Source organism: Kryptolebias marmoratus, linkage group LG12, assembly GCF_001649575.2.
Source record: "Kryptolebias marmoratus isolate JLee-2015 linkage group LG12, ASM164957v2, whole genome shotgun sequence".
Classification (NCBI taxonomy): domain Eukaryota; kingdom Metazoa; phylum Chordata; class Actinopteri; order Cyprinodontiformes; family Rivulidae; genus Kryptolebias; species Kryptolebias marmoratus.
Window position 1 is genome coordinate 13,748,117 of NC_051441.1, and position 19,791 is coordinate 13,767,907.

The 19,791-nt window shown below is 45.9% G+C and overlaps 1 protein-coding gene across 1 annotated transcript; it reads right to left on the reverse strand.

Annotated features, from left to right (window-relative positions):
- Window positions 1-2,481: 2,481 nt before the first annotated feature.
- Window positions 2,482-14,230, reverse strand: zgc:112183 (ras-related protein Rab-37). Its single transcript, XM_017428105.3, has 9 exons — window positions 13,611-14,230; window positions 12,921-13,031; window positions 10,583-10,624; window positions 8,284-8,350; window positions 8,125-8,177; window positions 7,817-7,882; window positions 7,357-7,413; window positions 7,200-7,276; window positions 2,482-3,626 (listed from the first exon to the last, which is right to left on the reverse strand). Exons 1-9 carry the CDS (start codon window positions 13,719-13,721, stop codon window positions 3,521-3,523), a joined length of 690 nt encoding a protein of 229 aa, XP_017283594.1. The 5' UTR covers window positions 13,722-14,230; the 3' UTR covers window positions 2,482-3,520.
- Window positions 14,231-19,791: the final 5,561 nt, after the last annotated feature.

The window sequence follows — 19,791 nt, forward strand, 5'->3', positions numbered from 1 at the left end:
CAAACACAGGCTCTCCAGGAAAACCTTTGTTTATTTTTTCTTTTAAATGTAAACTATAAAATAAAACATAAAAAGGTCGTCCCGAACTATGTCAATTGGTGCCATTTTGAAAGCGTTTTACATCAGGAGTTTTCAAGGTTTATTGATACGCAGTCCTGAAATGTGGGTATGCGCTCAATGTAAACAAAGCCGACAATGATCACATGATTCTCCCACATTAAGCTGGCTGTGTAGGGAAACAAATATGGCGGAATCGAGCACAAGTTGAATCTTTAAGGCGTTTAGGTGGAAATGTTTGAACGAATCGGCTGCTAAACACGAAATAAGAGAGAAATAACAAGCAGGCCGACTGTTAAGAATAAATATCGGGGCTCAAGCAGGGAGATGGAACGCCATGAAGACTGACACACTCAGATGTGTCTTTTTGCTAAACGTCTGCTGGACCGGTAAGTTTAACGCTTTGGTTTTTTTTTTTTCCCCCCCAACTCTAGTTTAGCGCTAAACAGGCTAACATTACGCAACAAATCTGGTTATAAATACATCCCACCTGTCAAACGTCTCCGTCTCCATTGTTCACCTATTTTCAGTCACTTCAGCTGTTTCTGCAGGTAAACAAACACACGTGGTAGTCTGCAGCCATTTCCTAATTTTACTTACCAATTTTTGATTAAAGGACAAAACATTAATTAGTTTTGATCTGTTTTGTTACAGGTTTGCTCAGGTAAGGGTATTTACATTAAATGTATTGTTCTTTTTTTTAATGAAAGTGGTATTTTGTGGAGTTGTCAGTAATCAGCATCTTACCTGCAGCAGAAATCACTCCGAACATTGTCAGGTCCCGTCCACACGCCTCTGGTTCAGGTATAGAAACTGATATTTTCTCACATGTTTCCGTCCCCACGCAGACAGAGGAGCCTTTTCCAAAGTGGAGAGTTTAAAGACTTTTGTTCCTGATGGATCAATGTGGAGCTGGTCAGAAAAAAAAATGACGCAGCTGCCTTTTCCACACACACGTCTGCGACCACTTTGTGTCGTAGAAACAAACAAATATAGAGCACATTTTCCCCCAGGTATTCTGGGTCTGTCTCACTTTATCCTGTTGGTGTCAAACTTTGATTGGATGCTAAAAATGAATAATAATGGAGAGGAAAACATAAAGAATATAGTTTAAAAAACAGATTTGGGGAAACTCTTTAGCCAAAAATATGTGGAGTGGTGTAGACAAGTCCTTAGTTTCGAAGGACAGGGAGAAATCCTCTGGACGGGTTCTTCTTCTTTTATCCAAAGACGTCTTCTGTCTTATAAGCAGCACCTTCACATGGTGAATCAAGCTGCTGGTGACACCAAAGGACCACCAGCCTCAGGAGCGATCTTCAGGGTCCTGATGGCTCCTTTCTGTTCACAGAGGGCTGAGTGACCCTCACACTAACATCACTGTAGGAGGGGACAGGTGGACTCGCAGGCCTCTGTCCCTGTCTAACGACAAACATGGCTCCCTTTGCTCGTCTTCATCCCTGAAGGAGTGACTGCCGGCCCGGTGATGCTTCCCTTCTACGATCGGCCATGATTTGGTTCGTAACCTGTCTACAGAACCCTACTTTAATAAGTCCAAACCACCACTTTGAGACACATTTCATCTGACAATGTGTCCTGTGTGTTGACCTGCGTTTGAGCAATAAAACTGGCTCAGCCTCCGGTCTCAGATCAGTTAGGCATCATTAATATTTTATTGCTGCAGGGAGGTATTTCTACCTACCTGCTGGATTTGAGGCCTCCAGTAACTAAATCATTTAGATCATTTAGGAGCAGATTTGAAATGTTTATGGGTCTAAATATGTCTCGGTTCAGTAATCAGATCACTGCAGCCAGTAAAAACTAACTAACGGGGGGGATTTCTGCAGCTCTGCAACAAGTTTTTTCCTTTACATCTTCCTTCACTTCTGCTTTTCTGCCTGTCTGTAATCTGAATCAGTGGCAGCGGAGGATTCGGCTCATTGTAGAAAGTTATCCAAGGTGATTTCTTTTTTAACAATGAAGAAATAAAAGTGCAGCAGCAGTTCATGGCAGCATCTGCAGTGTGACTCACAGCGCAGATGGATGTGAGGGGGAGATTTGAGTACAGGTGCACCGTCGCCCGCAGTGAATCACGAGCTTGCTTCGTTGCCTTTAACTTTTCCACACAACACCGTTGACAACACGACGTCAGGGGAGGTTTGAGCAACCTCTCAGAAGCAGTTTGCCTTTCTAACTAGAGACAAACAAGTAAAAAAAAAAATAAATAAAGATACACTTTTATTGTCGCCTCTCTAGCAGGAACCAAATGTCACTTTTCGTTCGGTACATAAAGGAGAATAAAGGGTAGCTGCTGCCACACTGTGGCTTATTAACCTCAACACACCCTTTAACTCAGGACTCTCCAACACATACACACACACACACACACACAAAGACAAGACAGACTTCAATAAAGCAAACCCCACATACATTACAAAATATACTTTATACATATATATATATATATATAGTATGACAACAAAGCACTTCAGTGGCACTTTGTGATCATTTTGACGCCTCCGGGGAGGGACAGATGTGACGTCTTTTGCACAACCAGACATTCGTAATGAACATTGTACAAAGAAACGGGTTACACGATGCGGCGCGTCGACAAGTACAGTCCCCACAACGACATCCATGGCTAAAAGAGACACAACAACATCTGGGAGTGCTGGGCTGTGAGCGGATGATTCAAACTGTGAAAACCTGAAAAGGGAGGGGAGAGGGGGAGAAAAAAGGAGCTCCTCCAGCACAGAAATGTGTTCAGTCCTTTAGGATGAATGTATACACACACCCACACACACTCACACACACACACACGGTGGGTAATTGCCCCCAAAATATTGGCTTTATTCTATCTAACAGCAGTACAGATGTGAACAGATGAGGCAGTGAGACTGAACTCCGCTTCTTTAAAACATTAAAGAGAAAAGGCCAAGAGGGGTTCAGTTCACCGTCCGGGTAAAACTCAGAGCTGCATGGCTTCAAAATGCTATATTCCCCATCAACAGTCGTTTAGCAAAAGGCTGTTTTCCTTGTTTTTTTTCTTCTTTATGTCCCCACACATGGATATAGCATTTTAGGTTATAAACTCCTGACTTTGATACAACTGTCACCACAAAGACCACAAACATTTCTACACGTTACACAAACGATTTAAGATTCACATTTCAGCGAAGGGACGGCAGCCAATCCGGATTCACTTTTCAGTCAGCCGAAAAAGAAAGAAAGAAAGAAAGGAAAATAAATATAATTTAAAAAAACAAAAAAAACAAGCTTTGTAGAGAAGGTGGAGGACATCCGCCTCTCAGGGTTCGCTGCTTGGACTGGCTTTTGTTAAAGAGAGAGAGAGAAAGAGAGAGAGAGAGAGCAGACATTTTCCCCTCGTCCTCCATCCGTCGTCTTCGCCGCCCGCCCCCCGCCTCGTCCACGCACGCCTCTCTCTCCGCCTGGCGTTCAGCGCCTGCTAGCCGAGGCTGCAGCAGCCCGACTTGTGCTTCTGAGACTCGATGTAGTCGTGGATCTTGAACTTGGGTTCGTTTGGCTGCTGCGTCGCTCTGTGCTTCAGCTCCCTGACAGAGGAGGGACACACACACACACAGGAAGTTAGGAGCAGAGGGGGTGGATGTGTGGGACGGAGCGCAGACATTATGAACAAATCAACGATGCCAGAAAGGAGGAGAGAGGAGCAGAAGCACCGCATATTGAGACTGTATCCAGCATGCCTCTGCTGGGCTGTCAGTTAAATCCATGCTCACATGTAAAACAACAGATTAAACACATTTAAGCTCCAAATTATTCACACTAATACCAGATTTTAATTCATTTATTTATCCAAACCAGATAAATAAATAAAGGCCTAGCATCCACTGAAATAATCCGCATCGCCTGCCGTATTTCAATCCAAGGTCATCTTAGATGAGCTCGATTTGGACATGACATCCAGCACAACGTGCAGCTCTTAGAGATGACTCTCAGCTACTACTACCCCAAAGTTCTGCTCGACGTCTGTAAAACAGACTGAGCTTTAGCTGAATTTGTGTTTCCTTCCTTGTGTGAATCCGGATTGGCTGATTTAAAAAACTTCTCATCTTAGTAGCTGTGGTTCGTGTGCTTGAGGTTTAAAGCAGTAGTTCAGGTCTTTTAAAGCGGGATTCTGTGAAACGAATAGGATCTGACCTGTTGGAGACTCTTTGAATGACCCCAGACCAGCTGTTCACTCGTTCATCCGGTCAATTCAGCCGTTTCTCCAAACTGAGGTCGTTCTGTGAGCTGTCTACGACAGGTAAGATGTTAATAGCTCTTAACCTTTCAACTAGACCTCCTTTCAAACCATCCAGAGAAGCTTTTCTGTGTCAATGAGTTGTCCTTGTTCAGCGTCCATGAAGACCAAAGCTTAGGTTGGACCTTCTGGTGTTAAAAGGCTGTGACCTCTCCCGTCCTGAGTCCACGACATCTTTCCTCATCCCTTCGTCCTTACGGAGCTCCTTTTATGTTTTAATTCGGCTTTACGTCGTGGCTAACGCCAGCCGAGGACATCCAGTTTAACGTTCTGCTCACGTTTCCCTGAAGAACGCAGCCTCTCGCGCAAGAAAATAAAGACGGGCTGGAACTTACTGATTTTGCAATTAAGGGCCCCAGAAGCAGCACAGATTTAGTAATTTGCAGCACCGTGCCTTTATCAGAGACGACATGAAAACACAGTCTGGCTGCCCCAGAAAGGCTGGGCTCCGGTCTACTTTTAAGCCGCCAACGTGATTTTATAGATTTCTTTTCTTGCTTTGTGAGCAGCATCAGCGTACAAAAGATAATCCTTGCAAAGTGAAGCTCTTAGTTTTATAATTGTAATGAGGACGACAAAAGGCGAAAAGCTAAATCAACATTCTAACTCAACGGCGTAGCATCTCTATGACGTTCGAGTTTATAAAAAGACACCGGGGCCAAACACAAACTTGTCATGAATCGGAGCTTTTCTAATAACTTCTCGCCAAACTCGCTTTTGGCTTTGCGGCTCTGTAAACATAAGCTGTAATTTGCAGAAGAAACAGCCGTCAGTCAGACTTCAAGGCGTGCGTGAACGGAGAAGAAGCTGCAGCGTAAGTGACTGCCGTCCACAGGGAGCCGGAGTCACATTAGGAGGAGACAAGAGCAGCAGACAGCAAATTAACTAAAAACCATCATCCTGGATTAGGCGCCGGAGTCACGGGCTCGAGGAGCATCCGTGCGCAAACTATAAACAAAGACCCGCCGAGGTTGTGACTCCGAGAGGACGGAGATTACAACACAGGCCCTCTCCTCACATACGGAGCCTGAGGATGGAAAGGACGACCAAAACCAAAATTAATCTGTTTCATTTTTTCTATCAGCAGCAGCGGAAGGAGCACCATTTAACACAATTTAGGGGTAAATTAACCTCCTCTCTGCAGACGGTTCCTTCTGCAAGATGAGATGGAGCTTTTGAAGTGGAAAATATTTGATGTGGGAATCACTTGTGGAAGAAGAAACGATATAGGAGGAAAAAACAAAACCAACCTGATGAATTCTGCCTAATGAAGGATATTTTTTTCCCCCTGAATGCTCTGAGTCGTTTTCTCTGTGAAGCCTCTGACTGATTATCTGCTCAGTGCTATAAAAAGCAACATTTTCTTTCTCTTTTTTTTCTTTTTTTTTTTAATCACTCAGACATGCCGTATCATGAGAGCTACAGGTGAAGAGAAGAACAATAATTATCGCGTACAGCGACACCTCCAGCTGATAATTTGTCTTTGGGAAATTGGCTCAGTAGAGCTGTAAGAAGCGTATTACTTGAACTGATCAGGGCAAACACCAGACAACGAACGTGTTGTTCTTAAGGCTGACAGGTGAAAGGACCCGAGTGACGGTCGCATATATTAGATAATAATACTGTCAAAAAAAGCGTGTAATGGGTTGCGGTGGAAATCTGGTCTGTTGTCCAGCACGGACTAGCCGTTAGCTCGTCAATGTGGCCCAGAATTTAACCATTTCTCCAAAGTGAGGTCAGTCAAGGCGTCATCTACGACAGGTAGGATATTAACTGTTCATGACCTTTGCACAGAATCCCACTTGAACAGATCTGAAGTACCCCTTTAATGTTGATACCAACAGAAGATGGTATCAACCTATCTAAAAAATACAGACCTGCTAAGTTTTTTGGTTGAAATCAAATTCCTGATCAGCATATATTTCATCAGCTGTGTGAGCATAAATTCAGCTGTTCTTCTGACAAAACCTCCCGAGACAGGCTCGGCATGAGCGAAAGGCTCACAGCGCAGACACGAGATCTGCTCACGTTCAGTTTTTGAGCTCTCAGCTCCTCAACTATGTGCTTTAGACGCCAAAAAGCCATTCATGAATCCACGCAATTAAAAGCAGAAGATACGTCTCGTCCTCAGTCTTACGCTAATAACTGCGACCATGCTGAAAACATCCAAGAGTAATCCTCTGAAAAGCTGCTCTGTCGAAACATGAAGTGCTTCAAACTGGATTTTTGCCACGCGACGGTGATAAAACAAGCCCATTTAAATAAATAAATCGCCTCGTTGCAGAACACTAGCGTACCTGTTAGGACGGGAACCGCTTTATAGTAACTCGGCAGCCGTTTCAGTCAAACCTTGTAAAGCGTGATCCATGTGTCACAACAGGACATTTTGTGAGATGTGTAAGTGCTCAGCGCATACGTTGGGGACGACTTTCAGCTGCTGCCGCACCGTGTTTTAGCTCAGTATCTGTAAAAGTCACTGAGTTTTAGGCATTTTTGTGTCGGCTGAGGTCAATCAGCCGCGGCAGCCATCTTGAATCTGGTCGACTCTTAAAGTTAATCAGTTGCAGGACGTGAATTCGGTGAATATTCTGAGAGTTTTATTAAGATCCGTTCACAGGTCCATGAGCTATTTTGCTCCAGGAAGGCTGCAGACAAACAAACCCATGCACACACTCAAACAGGCGCACCAACGTAACAATCCTACGATTGCTGCGAGAGTAAGCCTTCGACGTGAAGCTGAGAAACCGAAATAATTGAATAAAAGTTGCAAAGAATGGCCAGAAGAGCGTGGTCCAGAACTTTCCCATTTCTTTTCATCAATTTATAATGTGGAGCTATCGACCGCGGCGGCTTTAAGACTTACTTTGCTATAGCGAGAAATGCCAGCTCCACGTTGACTCCCGTCTTGGCGCTGGTCTCCATGAACGGCACGCCGTACTCCTGAGAGGGAAAAACAAGCAACTATTAGAGGAGCTGGGAGAGGCTGGCGTTGGAGCCGCCTGGAAGACGTCCTGCCCTACCTTGGCCAGCTTCTCTCCGTCCTCCGTCTTCACCACTCTCTCTGCGGCCATGTCCGACTGCAAGGGAGAGAAAAGGACAAGAGGTCAGGGGTCGCAGCCGCCCGCTGCATCAGACCGAAGATGCTGTGTGACATCGGAGCCCCTCCACCCGAGTCCTCCCTGAACCACCAGAGGGAGCCTTCAGATAAATAAAGACTGACTGATTTGGATTTTTTTTTGTTGTTGTTGTTTTTGTTTTTTTTCCCCTCTACAGCACCAGAAGCAGTTCACAGAACTGAACGCTGCGAGCAGGTTGTCAAGGGTTAACGGCGAGGCGAGCCGCAGTTCGGGACGATTGTCTGCCTCTTAGGCTTTTGCATATCTGCCCGAGTGAGATAAGGGCGACGATGAAATTGTGCTTAAGAAACAAGTTATCCTCCCCATCTTTTTACGCAACACACACAAAGGAAGCTTTCCTCACCTTGTTGCCGAGCAACATGATGACCACATCCTTCTGGGCGTACTCGTGTATCTCAGTCAGCCAAGCCTAGAAGAAGTGCAGAGGAAAAAAGAAGAGATCAGTGTGTAACTAAAACAAACACTTTTCTTCTCCGGGGGCTGCTATCAATCATGGCGGCGCTCTTATCCTCGAGCGCCTTTTATTGCTTTTCATTACTGGAACCGGGGAAGCGTGTAGCCAAGTGGACGACAGCACGAAGCCATTTGTGGAGGACGAGAGCTCTGCAGGTGAAGAGACAGAAGGAGGCAGGCAGCCGGAGGCCGTCTTACCCTGATGTTGTCAAATGACGGCTTGCTGGTGATATCGTAGAGGAGGAGCAACGCTGCGAAAAGCAAAGAGAGGAGCTTGGTTTTTCACGGCGGTTCACACACACAAAACACGCCGATTCTTCGCTGCACACGGGCGCAAAAAAACGGGAAAAAGGTTACCCTGAGCATCTCTGTAGTAGGCATGCGTTACGCTGCGAAACCTCTCCTGGCCGGCCGTGTCCCAGATCTGCGGAAGAAAACCGGAAGAATCACCCACCGGTCCCGGAAAACGGCAACATGAGGCGCTAATCGCCTGCGTCGGTGGAAACGCACAGGGCGATAATGTTGTTGTTTGTGTCCGTCTGTTAGCAAAATATCTCATGAACCACTGGATGAATTTTAATGAATGTTGCGGAGAGTAATCATCAGATGTTCATCTACAGCTGATTCACTTTTGGATTCAATCTAATTCAAGATGGATGCCATAGCCAACTGACCTTGGAAAACACAAAAGTAGATAAAACTCAGTCAGTTTTGTAGCTACGGAGCTAAAATTTGGTGTGTTTGAAGCTGAGACCAATCTCTAACATATATTCTGAGCCTTAATGGATCGCATTGATAGCTTTGATTAAAATGTTGTCAATAACTAGTTGGAGTCAAACCTGTCTGTCTGTTAGCAAAACAGCTCATGAACCACTGGGCAGATTTTAGGGAAACTTTCAGAAAATAATCATTGGGTGTACCACACTGACTGATTAACCTTTGGAGCCAACCCTGTTCAAGATGGCTGCCACAGCTAACTGATTTTAGAAAACACAGAAATGGCTATAACTCCATCAGTTTTGCAGATATTCAGCTAAAAATTGGTGTGGTGGTCACTGAGAGTCATTCCCAACATATACTCTAAGCATGAGATTCTAATGTAGATGCTGTAGACTTTCTGAGAGTATCATTAAAATCAGTCCATAGGTTCATGAGATATTTTGCTAACAGACACACACAGACAATGATTTGTCTGATCCCAAAAGTGACTGTAGGAATAAATCTGTGGGAAAAACTGGGATAATTTTTGTCCTTTTTGGACAAAACGTGACCGCTTTTATTTGGAAGTCCTTTTGCTCGTTTGGAGCAAATTAAAGGAGACCAATTGATCAGTCGGCCGATTCATTACCACGATTTATCTTCCACTTTTAAAGAGAATCAGCAGCAGCCAGGCCTGAGCACGCCGAGTCGATTAAAAAATAAATAAATAAAAAAAGCAGGCACATGAGTGGGCAGCTCAGAGTTGTTCCACTTGACCTTTTCCTCGGGGTCTTTCAGGGCAGAGGGAGCTTTTCCCATCATATCTGCCAGAGGGAAAAAAACTCATTTCTTATCTTTCTCCACTCTATATTTAACCGGTTAGACAGAAAACGGTATTTTTAGAGAGAAAACATGGATAACGGTATTTACAGTCAGGCTGAGTACAAATCCACACCAGGCCCTTCTGATTAAATTATTAAAGTCTGACGCCGTTAGCTTTGCTGCTGGTTTCGGCTCATTCCTCTCATTTTGACGAGAGAGTAGGAACGCTCTGCAGCAGAGTCGCTTTCATCATCAGAGGCAGAGAAATTAAAAAAAAAAACGATTCCAGCTTCACAGGAGCAACAAGTCGTTTGAACACGAGGCTGAAACATGAACGGCTAAATCTGGTAAATCAAACAAATCGGCTTCAAAAAAAAAATCATAAAATTATAAAAACAACAAATTATCGCCTACTATCATGTGTGTTCATTTGTCTGCCTGTTAGCAAAATATCTTGCATACAAGTGGACGGATTGTAAGGAAACTCAGAAGGATTTAAGCTTTTAACGGATTCAAGATGGACGCTGCAGCTAATCCGGCTAGGTCAGTTTTCGAGACTCTGATCTCGGGTTTGGCATGGCAGCATCACACTCCAAGGGGTCAAATATACTCTATGAAGCGTTGAAGGGATACAAGGGCGAACAGATGATTTGGCAGCAATACGTCTTCCTTTAAGAAATGCTCATTTCATTTAAAAGGTAATAAAAATGCTTTTTGTTCTTTAGCTAAAAGAACTAAAACAATAAATGTTTTTTGTTTTTTTTCTCGTTCAGGAAGACATAAAGCTTAATATTTTACTTTAAGTGTCATAAAACTTTCAGTCCTTGTCTCTCACCTTTTTTTTTTTACTGTTTCTATTCGAGGGACGGTGCCAATCCTTTTTTTTTGTAACCGACGACCATATTTTCCCACGTGAAAAGCTCGTGCGAGAGAAAGAGCAGCTGATGATTTACCGAGGCGGGCGGAGGGATCTAATTTTACCACCTCCCACTCAGTGTTGAATGAACAGGTTATGATGACAGACATGTTTTCTGCCTCTGTTGTACATTAAAAAAATAAAATATTAATAAAACCATCAGATTTTGATTTAAAGAATAGAAGCGACGACCTGAGGTGGAAAAGGCGGCGCTCTCACCTGCAGCTTGACTTTCAGGTTGTCCACGTCCACCACTTTATTCTGCGGAGACAAGGAGGACAGCGAGAGGACGGTGAGAGGACGGTCCGCCGTATGCTTTCAGCGTGAAACAAATGACGAACGTGAACTAAAAACAAAACAAAACAAAAAAAGGACAGCGGCTCGCAGCGAGTGGCAGAAGAAACAAGGGAACTAAAAGTGGCTCTGAATGCTGGCGGAGAAAGTAATTTGCACCACCCACACAATAACAAGGTCCTGGGATTAGACTTCATTACGGCGGAGTGAGAAAGACGGCTGGCAGCACAACAACGGACTCCCCCGTTCACTTCCTGCGGGCCTGCCCTTTGCGTTTTTGTGGACCGAAGGCAGCTAAAGATAACGCCTTCTTAATACAAAACGCGCTCCTCTTTCGAGTGTGAGATCGAACATGAAAGATGTCACCTTGAGCTTCAGCTTTGACAGTGCTGCCTCCTGCGGTTATACTGATATACTGATAGGAAATCCGGAAACGTGGGTACGCACTCGGCGTAAACAAAGCACTCGGCCATGGCTGGCGTAGGGGATCAGACAGGCGCAGCAACATGAAATATAAAAAGCAAATCTGCTGCTAAGTAAACAGAAAGAACGAGCGATCCTGAAGCAGATGTGCTGATATGCAATTCAGAACTGCGGGTAGGCGCTCAGTGTAAACAAAGCTACTTTATCCGCACACTTTACTCAACAAATCCGAGTAAAAACATGTACAAATACATCAGAGTTGTCGAACTAATCGATCCCAAACATCTTGAATTGTCTGCTCCACTGTTGACCTTTTGTTTCAGTCACTTCGGCTGTTTCTGTAGGTAAACAAACACGCTGTAGCTGACAGCAGCAGTTTTTTAATTTAAGGACACATTAACCATCAAGAGAAGAACAACAATTGAGCAGATTTTGTTTAGGTTCTTTTTTTAAAACCGGTCTTTGTGACTTCGCAGCGAGTGGCTTGAAGGGGAGGGAATATGTTGTTAAAATATTGTGTTTCAGCAACAAACCAGGTCAGCGATGCGTTTCGGCCTCGCAAAATAGAAAACCACATCAGAGAGAGAGAGAAATTCAACACCTGAGAAGGAGGAAGTGAAACTAAAAAAGAAATAGAGAAAAAGAGAACACCACTTCCTTGATGGAGAGATGAGCTGCAGGTCATGACGAGCAGCCTCTGCTTTTTGCTGCGAACAAACACAAAGCAGGGGAACAGAGCACACCTCTGCCTTGTGTGTGTGTGTGTGTGTGTGAGGAAAAAAAAACAACAAAAACCTGGCAGCTCGAACTGCCACCTGCTGAAATCTCTGTATTGGCAGAACGAGCGTGGCTCAACCCTTGCATTAGTTGCCATGGGTTTCCATTTTGTGCCCCCCTCCCCTCCCCTCCAATTATGACGTGAGCGCAGGCCGCACGCTGAGTAACCGCTACAAGGAAGCGCGCCGAAAATAGAGCCAACATGTACAAGCTGCCTCAACAGCCTGCCCGCCTGCCTAACCGCGCAGGGAGGACATCCTCAGCATATTGACTCGACTGTTTATCTGCTTCACAGCCCCCCCATCCACCCCCACCCCACTCCCTTCTCATTAACAAACAGGGAGACAAAGAGATCCCTGCTTGGCAGACGGTTTTCTGAATGAATCCCTTGGATTCATTGTGAATTTTCTTTGAAGCGACGCCTGTGTGAGCAGGAGTCGCGATTTTCTCGTTCGGCGGGCGTTCCGGGCGAACCTGTTGCTCCTGCAGGAGGCAGAGTGTGGCTCTGGAGGAGAAGCAAGCCACGCTTGGACCATTTGCCTCTTAAACGCCGCACTCTCCCCCCTCATCCCCACTCCCTTGTGCACGACTTGCTGTCGCTCCGAGTGCTTTTTCTCTTCTATGAGAGGACGATGCTGGGAACGCGGCAGCAGCCGCCGTGTGGGTCTGTGCGACTGCGAGCTCGTCTGACGGCCCCGGTTGAGTCCTCCGGGGGCCGAGCAGAGCCGAGCCGCAGCCAATCCTTCCAGGGTGGTGGCAGAGAGGGAGGGGAGGGGGAGGGGGAGGACGTGGGCAGGCGTCTGCTCCTAGCGGTGGCTCGCGAACCCGAGAGGATTCGTACGATTGGCGCGACCGTCACAGAGCAGTGAGGCGTCACCGGGTGATAATTGGGGCCCTCCATGTCACTCCCCGCCACTGGTTGTTGTTGTTGTGCTGCGGAGGCCGTTTATCGAATGCGACGACACACTTCCTCATGAGACAAACACGAACACACACAGCACAATAATTCCAGGGGACAGCATCACTGAGGCTTTGTTTGCTTTCTGGGCGGCATCGCTCTCACCCTAAAGTCGATCCCAACCGTGGCTATGAAGTTGCCTCCCAGGAACGCGCCGTCTTTGAAGCGCACCAAGACGCAGGTCTTTCCCACCGCCGAATCGCCAAGGAGCATCACCTGCAGAGGAAGAGACAACAGCAGAGACAAGAAAAACAAACAAACAAACAAACAACAGGTTATTGAGCTTCGAAGCTGGGAATTAGAAGCATGAAGCTGCATAAATCAGAAAGCAGATTGGTGGGCTCGTGCGTGCAGGAGAAGGATCTGAGACGACTGCAAGCAACTCTTTGTCATTTCATTCTCGTGGTTTTCAGAGCATGCATCTTTTTCCTGATCAGTGTAATCACATCAGCAGGGGGGGGGGTGCAAACTGTGCAACTGTTCCGGCTGCATTCGGTTAAGACGCGACGGTGTCGGTGGAGTTGTGGAGCAGAAAACCAAAGACAAAATGAACTTCTCCACTTGGCTTAGAGCAATTAGGAGCCGAGACGCTTCAGCAGCAGAAGCAGCAACAAGTACAAACACATCTGGATCAGGAAAAAACAAAAATAAAAAGACAGAAAGAAGCTCTGCAGGACAATGAGATGAGGCAGCAAACAGCTGGTAGTTCATGCTTCTCAGTTCCTCATGCATGTTGTTGCAGCGTTTCCACCCAGTTCCACACACACACACATGCGAAAAGACGGAAATACACACCTTGAAGGCAATATCATAATACTCGTTAATGGAGGCGCATCTCTCCAACACATATTTTGACGTGCCGTTTTTAGCCTGCTTGTCCGTCAGCGATGGCTTTCGTGTGGACATGGCAAGAACAGGAGGACAGAGTCGGAGAGACTTCCTCCCCTACACACACACGCGCGCGCGCACACACACCTCCTGCGCTCCGAATAAACACACAGTTTATGTCCGAGATGCGTCCAGGAGGAGAGGCGGGCAGGCAGGCAGGAAGGCGCGCGCGCGGTCAGTCCCGGGCTATCATGGTGCCGCGCCTGGCCGCCGAGCGATCAACCGGCAGAAAAAAAAAAAGAAAAAGGCCACGACACGCAAGGGTGGAAGAGGAGGAGGAAAAATAAAAAACTTGGGCGACAATGAGGTGCTGCTGCTGCTCCTGCGGCGGCGCGTCTACGTCCGGCAGTCAGGGAGGCAGAAATGACGAACAGGCGGAAACATTTCTGCGCTTCTGCGGCGCGGCGCGGCGCGTCCTGGCGTGGGCAGATAATTAACTGAGCTGGGCTGCTGGGTGGCAGGAGGACGGCTCTGGATGGATCAAACACCACTCCGTGTCTGTGTGTTTACCCACACCTCCACCCCCACCAAAAAAGGGGGTCAAACATCTGTCACAGGTGGTGCAGGGGTCAGAGAGTTTCCTGTGTCAAAGCCATGAACAGTCAGCATCTCACCTGTTGCAGATGGATCTCTGAAGGGCAGAGGTTTCAAATGACACCTCGGTTACTGTCAGTCCTGAACACGTGAGCCGCTGCGCCTCCCAAATCGGATCTATTAGAAGACAGGACCTCTTCCCGTCCGGCTCGTCCCTCTACGCAAACGAGGCCCCTTTGTGATGATGTCCTAAAAGTCATCATCCAATAAGAGTTGAATTAAAGCTTTTGAATACAGGCTGATCGAGATGGGTGGGGTGCAAACAGGGAAGCTGTTTCCACTCATTCAACTTTCACTTTTAGTCCAAAAAATGAAAAAAAAAAAAGGTAAAACCCTGCAAACTGATGCTATTAGATATACGCTGCATCAATAAGAAATGAACATCAAAGCTCCTGAATACATTTTTACTGCACATCCGGGTTCCTCTATTTGGTAAGTTGTTGCTGTTTCATATCAAAAGATCCCAGAAAAAGAAAAACATATATAAAATGCATTTTAAGCATGTTAGCCAGCGCTCCTCCTGTGACGCGTTACGCCGTTAAGGCCCATTAAACCGGTATCATGACAATGCATGCGAGCCCTCGGCTACACAGGTTAGCTGTTATTTGTGGTTGCAAACAACACCCAAAAGATAAACAAACTGTGTCATAAAGTGAATGTATTTCACCGTAAAGCGATTGTGATTCATTCTTTTTTTGTTCTTTAATTATTCCTCTTCACAACAGGCAAATGAGCGATTACCCCTCCCACGCTTTTCTCTTCTATACAAATCTAAAATGGTTTCACAAAGACTCAGTTTCCTTAAAGAAAGCCTCTGAATGACTCTGGCCATTGCAGTGTTTGTCTCCCCCTAGTGGTCAGACCAGCACGCTGCCGGTCTGCACTTCCTTCAGTGCTCCTGATGAGCAGAGATCATTTCTGTTATATAAGTGACATGTAAGCCCTCCTTCATGTGCAGGAGCCCGTCACCCCTCTTCAGCTGCAGGCGAGCGTCTCTGAGCATGAGCAAAATGACAAAAAAAATAAAAGAAATAAACTGCATGTGTGGGGGAGTCATTTTAGCTCAGCCATCGTCGCAGATGGACTTTTCATTTGGTAGCTTGCACAGTAGCCAAACCTGCCAATCACAACTGCATTTACTCCCAAATGCTTTTAGAGCTCCTTCAACATTTGCATTAATCATGACAACGATCCTGTGTGGTTAGACGAGTTTATGAATGATTCCTACCAGTAAAAACATTTCCACGAGAACAGTGTTTTGGAGAGAACAAGAAGGCGACAAACAAATATTAAATGTGAAACGTTTCTGGCCAACAGAGGGGCGCTCTTGACGCAAAACTGGACGAGTTTTTCGCGTCGTGTGCTTTGATGATCAAAAATGACACTCCAAAAGAAGCTGTTTATTCTTTCCGGGGTCGTCTCTTACACTTGACTTTAAACCCAGTCGGATTAAACACATCAAAGTGTCTCTTTTCACACACACCCCACCACACAGCACAGGATTTTTCCACCTTGGATCCCTCACACGAGCATGAGCACTTACTGTATGCAAACCTATGCTAATGTACGAATGGCAAAGGCAATTTCATAGTTGCCCGCTGATTCCTCCCCTCCCTCATTGGTGACGGTGTTGGCTAAGAGCCGACGTTATTAGTGTCACGGTGGAGGAATCTTTCAGTAAACAAATCCCACATCTCTCCTGCTTGCCTAATTTTGTCACACAGACACCCCACCGCCACCAGCTCCACCCCTTGCCCATCACCTAAACTTGTCACAAAGCATAAAAATCACTCCCCTGTAAAACAGCTTCATTACGCGCATCCAGCAGCCCGCCGCTGTGACATTCATTAGCTGCGGTCTCTCCCCAGTAATTAAATCTCAGTGCTGCCTTCACTGACCAGAATAATTTCCCCTTAACAAACTGCTAAGGATTATAATGAATGCAGTGAGAAAACCAAAAAAAACCCAAAAAACAAAACAACATCCCACACAGGAGAACGCCACAGATTCCTGCTGACACACACACAGAGAGAAAGAGAGAGTCCAGCTCTCCCCGGCGCCCGGACTGAGAGGATCTGCTCTGCTGTCGTGTCACGACTCGAGTACAAACAGCCCAGCGGAGTGACATGTCCTTCTCACTCGGATGAAGTCAGAAGAACATCACAGGGAGGAGAAGGAGCGCAGATGGAGGGAACACGCAGCTGACAGGCGTCCTGTTAGTTTTGGGGGCTTTTAACAGTGGATTAGAACAGGATTTTCTCTCATCAACACAGGGTCAACATTGGACACACTTGTTCAAATGTATCAATCCACGCTTCCGATATTTGGCTGAAGGCCCCTCAGCAAGTTAAAAACTCGACTCCACTCTTTTTACAGCCGTCGGCGAGCTTCTGGCATCAAACTGGCGACATATTTGACCTCTCCTCTTGGCAGAGTCGATTTAAATTGGCTGGTTTCCTGGCGTGCGTCCAGCTTTTAAACACAGCTCACAAACTTTCAACAGAGCTGAGTTTGAGGCTTCGGGGAGGCCAATTCAGTTTTATCCAGTCAGAAACAATTCACTTTATACCGAATTTATTTAGTTATATTGTGCCAATTTACAAGAAAAGCCATTCCATGGCTCGTATAAAATAAAGGTTCTAATTATAAATCCAGCTATCCATCCAGAGCAGCACATTAGGAAAGGAACAGAGTGAGAACATGAGGTCAAAATGTCCTTCAGCAGTCTGAGCTAAGGAAACCCAAGCCGACCCTGACTATAGGATTAATCAAGTCTTAAAGGCAGACAGGGTGTCAGCCTCACCGACAGAAACAGGAAGTTGGTTCCACAACAGAGGAGCCTGAAACTGAAAGCTCCGCCTCCCGTTCTGTTTTTGGAACCTCTAGGGACTATAAGTAAACCTGCAGTCTGAGAGCAAAGTACTCTGTTAGGAAAATGTTCTGATGTGTGTTTGGGATCACTGCCATGTTAGTTTTAATCTTTTAGCTGTCGACTTGAGTTGAAGTACCACAGCATGATGCTACCACCCCCATGCTTGACAATTGGTACAGAGCTCTCAAGTCTGAGAGCCTCACTTTGGCTCTGTGGCACTATAGCTCAATCTTTGACCCGTCTGACCTTCGAATAGTCCTGCAGAAGGAATTTGGCTCATGTGGACGGTCCGTCAGTCAGATTCCTGTCCGGCTGAAAAGCGTTGCTTAGGAGCAGGAGCTTCAGTCTTCGTCTGCGTCCTCTGAGTCCGAGTTGTTCTGAATATTGGTCAGTCCAATGAGTGCCGTCAAACAATTCCCTTTTCTGCTGGCAAAGACAAACTACCAGCTGCAATCAATCATGAAACAGAACTCAAATAAGTCATTCTGATTCCGATTCCCATGATGAGTGTATGGAAACGCCTGACGGCAGAGAAGTCTGAGTGAGCGGAGGCAAACTCAGAGGGTGGGGGACAACTCGCTGCGAAGACGGTGGCCCCCAGGTGGAGGCGAAAGACCCCGAGCTGGAGCTGCCCCCGGTCGAAGCGAGCCAGCGGAGAGGTCCAACCCACGCCGCCGTCTGCAGAGAGACAGAGTCACAGATGGAGGGCAGACGCGTCGTGTGCCCCCTGCCTAAACTCGTCGTCGCCCGAGGCCGCTCGGCTGAGTGGGCTCACCGGGCCACTTCCTCCGCCGCTCGGCGCGCAGCTCTGTTCTGCTCTGATGCTTTGTGACAGCTGGAGGTCGGCTCGGTGTCTTCAGCGGGGAAGGACGAAAATTGACTCGCTTCCACAATTGGCTGTTAGGTCACTAAACCTCCCGGAGCACGCCGAGCTGACATTTAAGGTGCTCCGCTTTTATTCTGCATCATTGTGCTAAACTCGGAGATGATCTGAATCACACTGAAACGGTTTTATTGCCCTTCTTATAAAGACTGATTTCATCTCTTGGAACTTGGGAACTCCATATGCTGATGTTTTTCCACCTAAATGAGGTTGTTGGCATCGTGGATTGGTCAACAGTCTGTGGGAATCAGGTGGTTTAACTCATTTAGGACAAGCAGGAGTTTCCTGATCCATACGAAGGAATTTTTTTCAGCTGGAGTTCCTCAAAGCTCCATTCTGGGCTTTGTCCCGTTTTCAGTTTACATGTTGCCTTCGGGGTCCAGTTTTAATTGAAGGAATGCACGTCCCCCATTGTCTTTCATACCAGAGTTTTAAACTAATTTAATCTCATGTTGAGAAATGATAAAGTTGTAGCCGTTTTGGTCAAATCATTGGAATACCTATTTGCGAGATCTTAACACTCAGAGTTCGTGTTGAGGATGACTTCCTGCAACTGGCGTGTCACATTTCAGCTCAAAGTCTCTGTTGGCCAAGTTCAATCAGCTGTGGCAGCCACTATCAGGTATGTTTTGTGTTTTTAGGAGGTGGATTTATAAACTCTTCTGAAGCTATTCTCCAAATTGGTTAAATACCGGAGCCAACTCTGTCTGTTAGCAAAATATTTCCTGAAGGACTGATCATAATGACACTTTCAGACATTTTTCATTATTATTACAACCATCATTCATGGTTATAATTTAGTTAGTTTAACAGATAATGAGCTAAAATTTGCTGTGATAGTAGCTGAAAAAGATCCCCACATATTCTGCCTGTGGACATCCCACCTACACACACACACACACACACACACATCTCCTCCAGCAGGTCTGAGTCTGCTGCCTTCTTCTTATCTGCCGTCTACAAGAGCCCAGATGCAGCCCGTGAGTGACAGCACGCACGGCTCTGCTGCTTGTCAAACGCTCCATTTAATCACTCACATTCCCGTTCCTCACATCCCCTCGGAAAATCTGAGGCTGTCCGGGTTACGTAAGTAAACTTTGCTCATTTGCCCTCGGGGGACGCAGCGATCTAAAATGCCGAGTGGAGCGAATATCAAAAAAAAAAAAAAAAAAGAAAAAAAGTCATTTGAAGATCTGCAAACAGTGAGGGAAAAAACAGGATTTAAGGGATTTGCGAAATGTCAGGAGGTGTCTGATGTTTTCTTAAAAACTAAAGATTAGGCAAAATTATATTGGTTTAATGCAGCCACAGATTAAGCCCAAAGCTGGAGAACAAACAGCCACAGAAAGGAAAATGGAAATTTAATTAATAAACTGATACTAAATGACCTAAATAAGATTCAAAATGTATCAGGTGTGATGCCAAAAATGCACATAATGGCCAGAATTCAACACAATTTGGCACAAACTAATGGAAAGCTGACTAGTATTAGAAACACCTCAAAAGGGAGAAGCAAAGTGACATAAAATGTGACTAAATTAGTATAAAGAAATGTAAAACTAACAGATTTAGATGTCATGAATGCTAAGAAAATGAAGAGAAGAAAGTGCTTGTGGAGCCACGTCATCCTCTTATCTGCTGCACCCGGAGTGTTTTGTCTTCCCCTTAATGCAGGAAGCTTTCAGTTTTTCAAATGAAGCACTTGGAGCAGAGTGAGCGCTGACGTCCCTGAGCAGTGG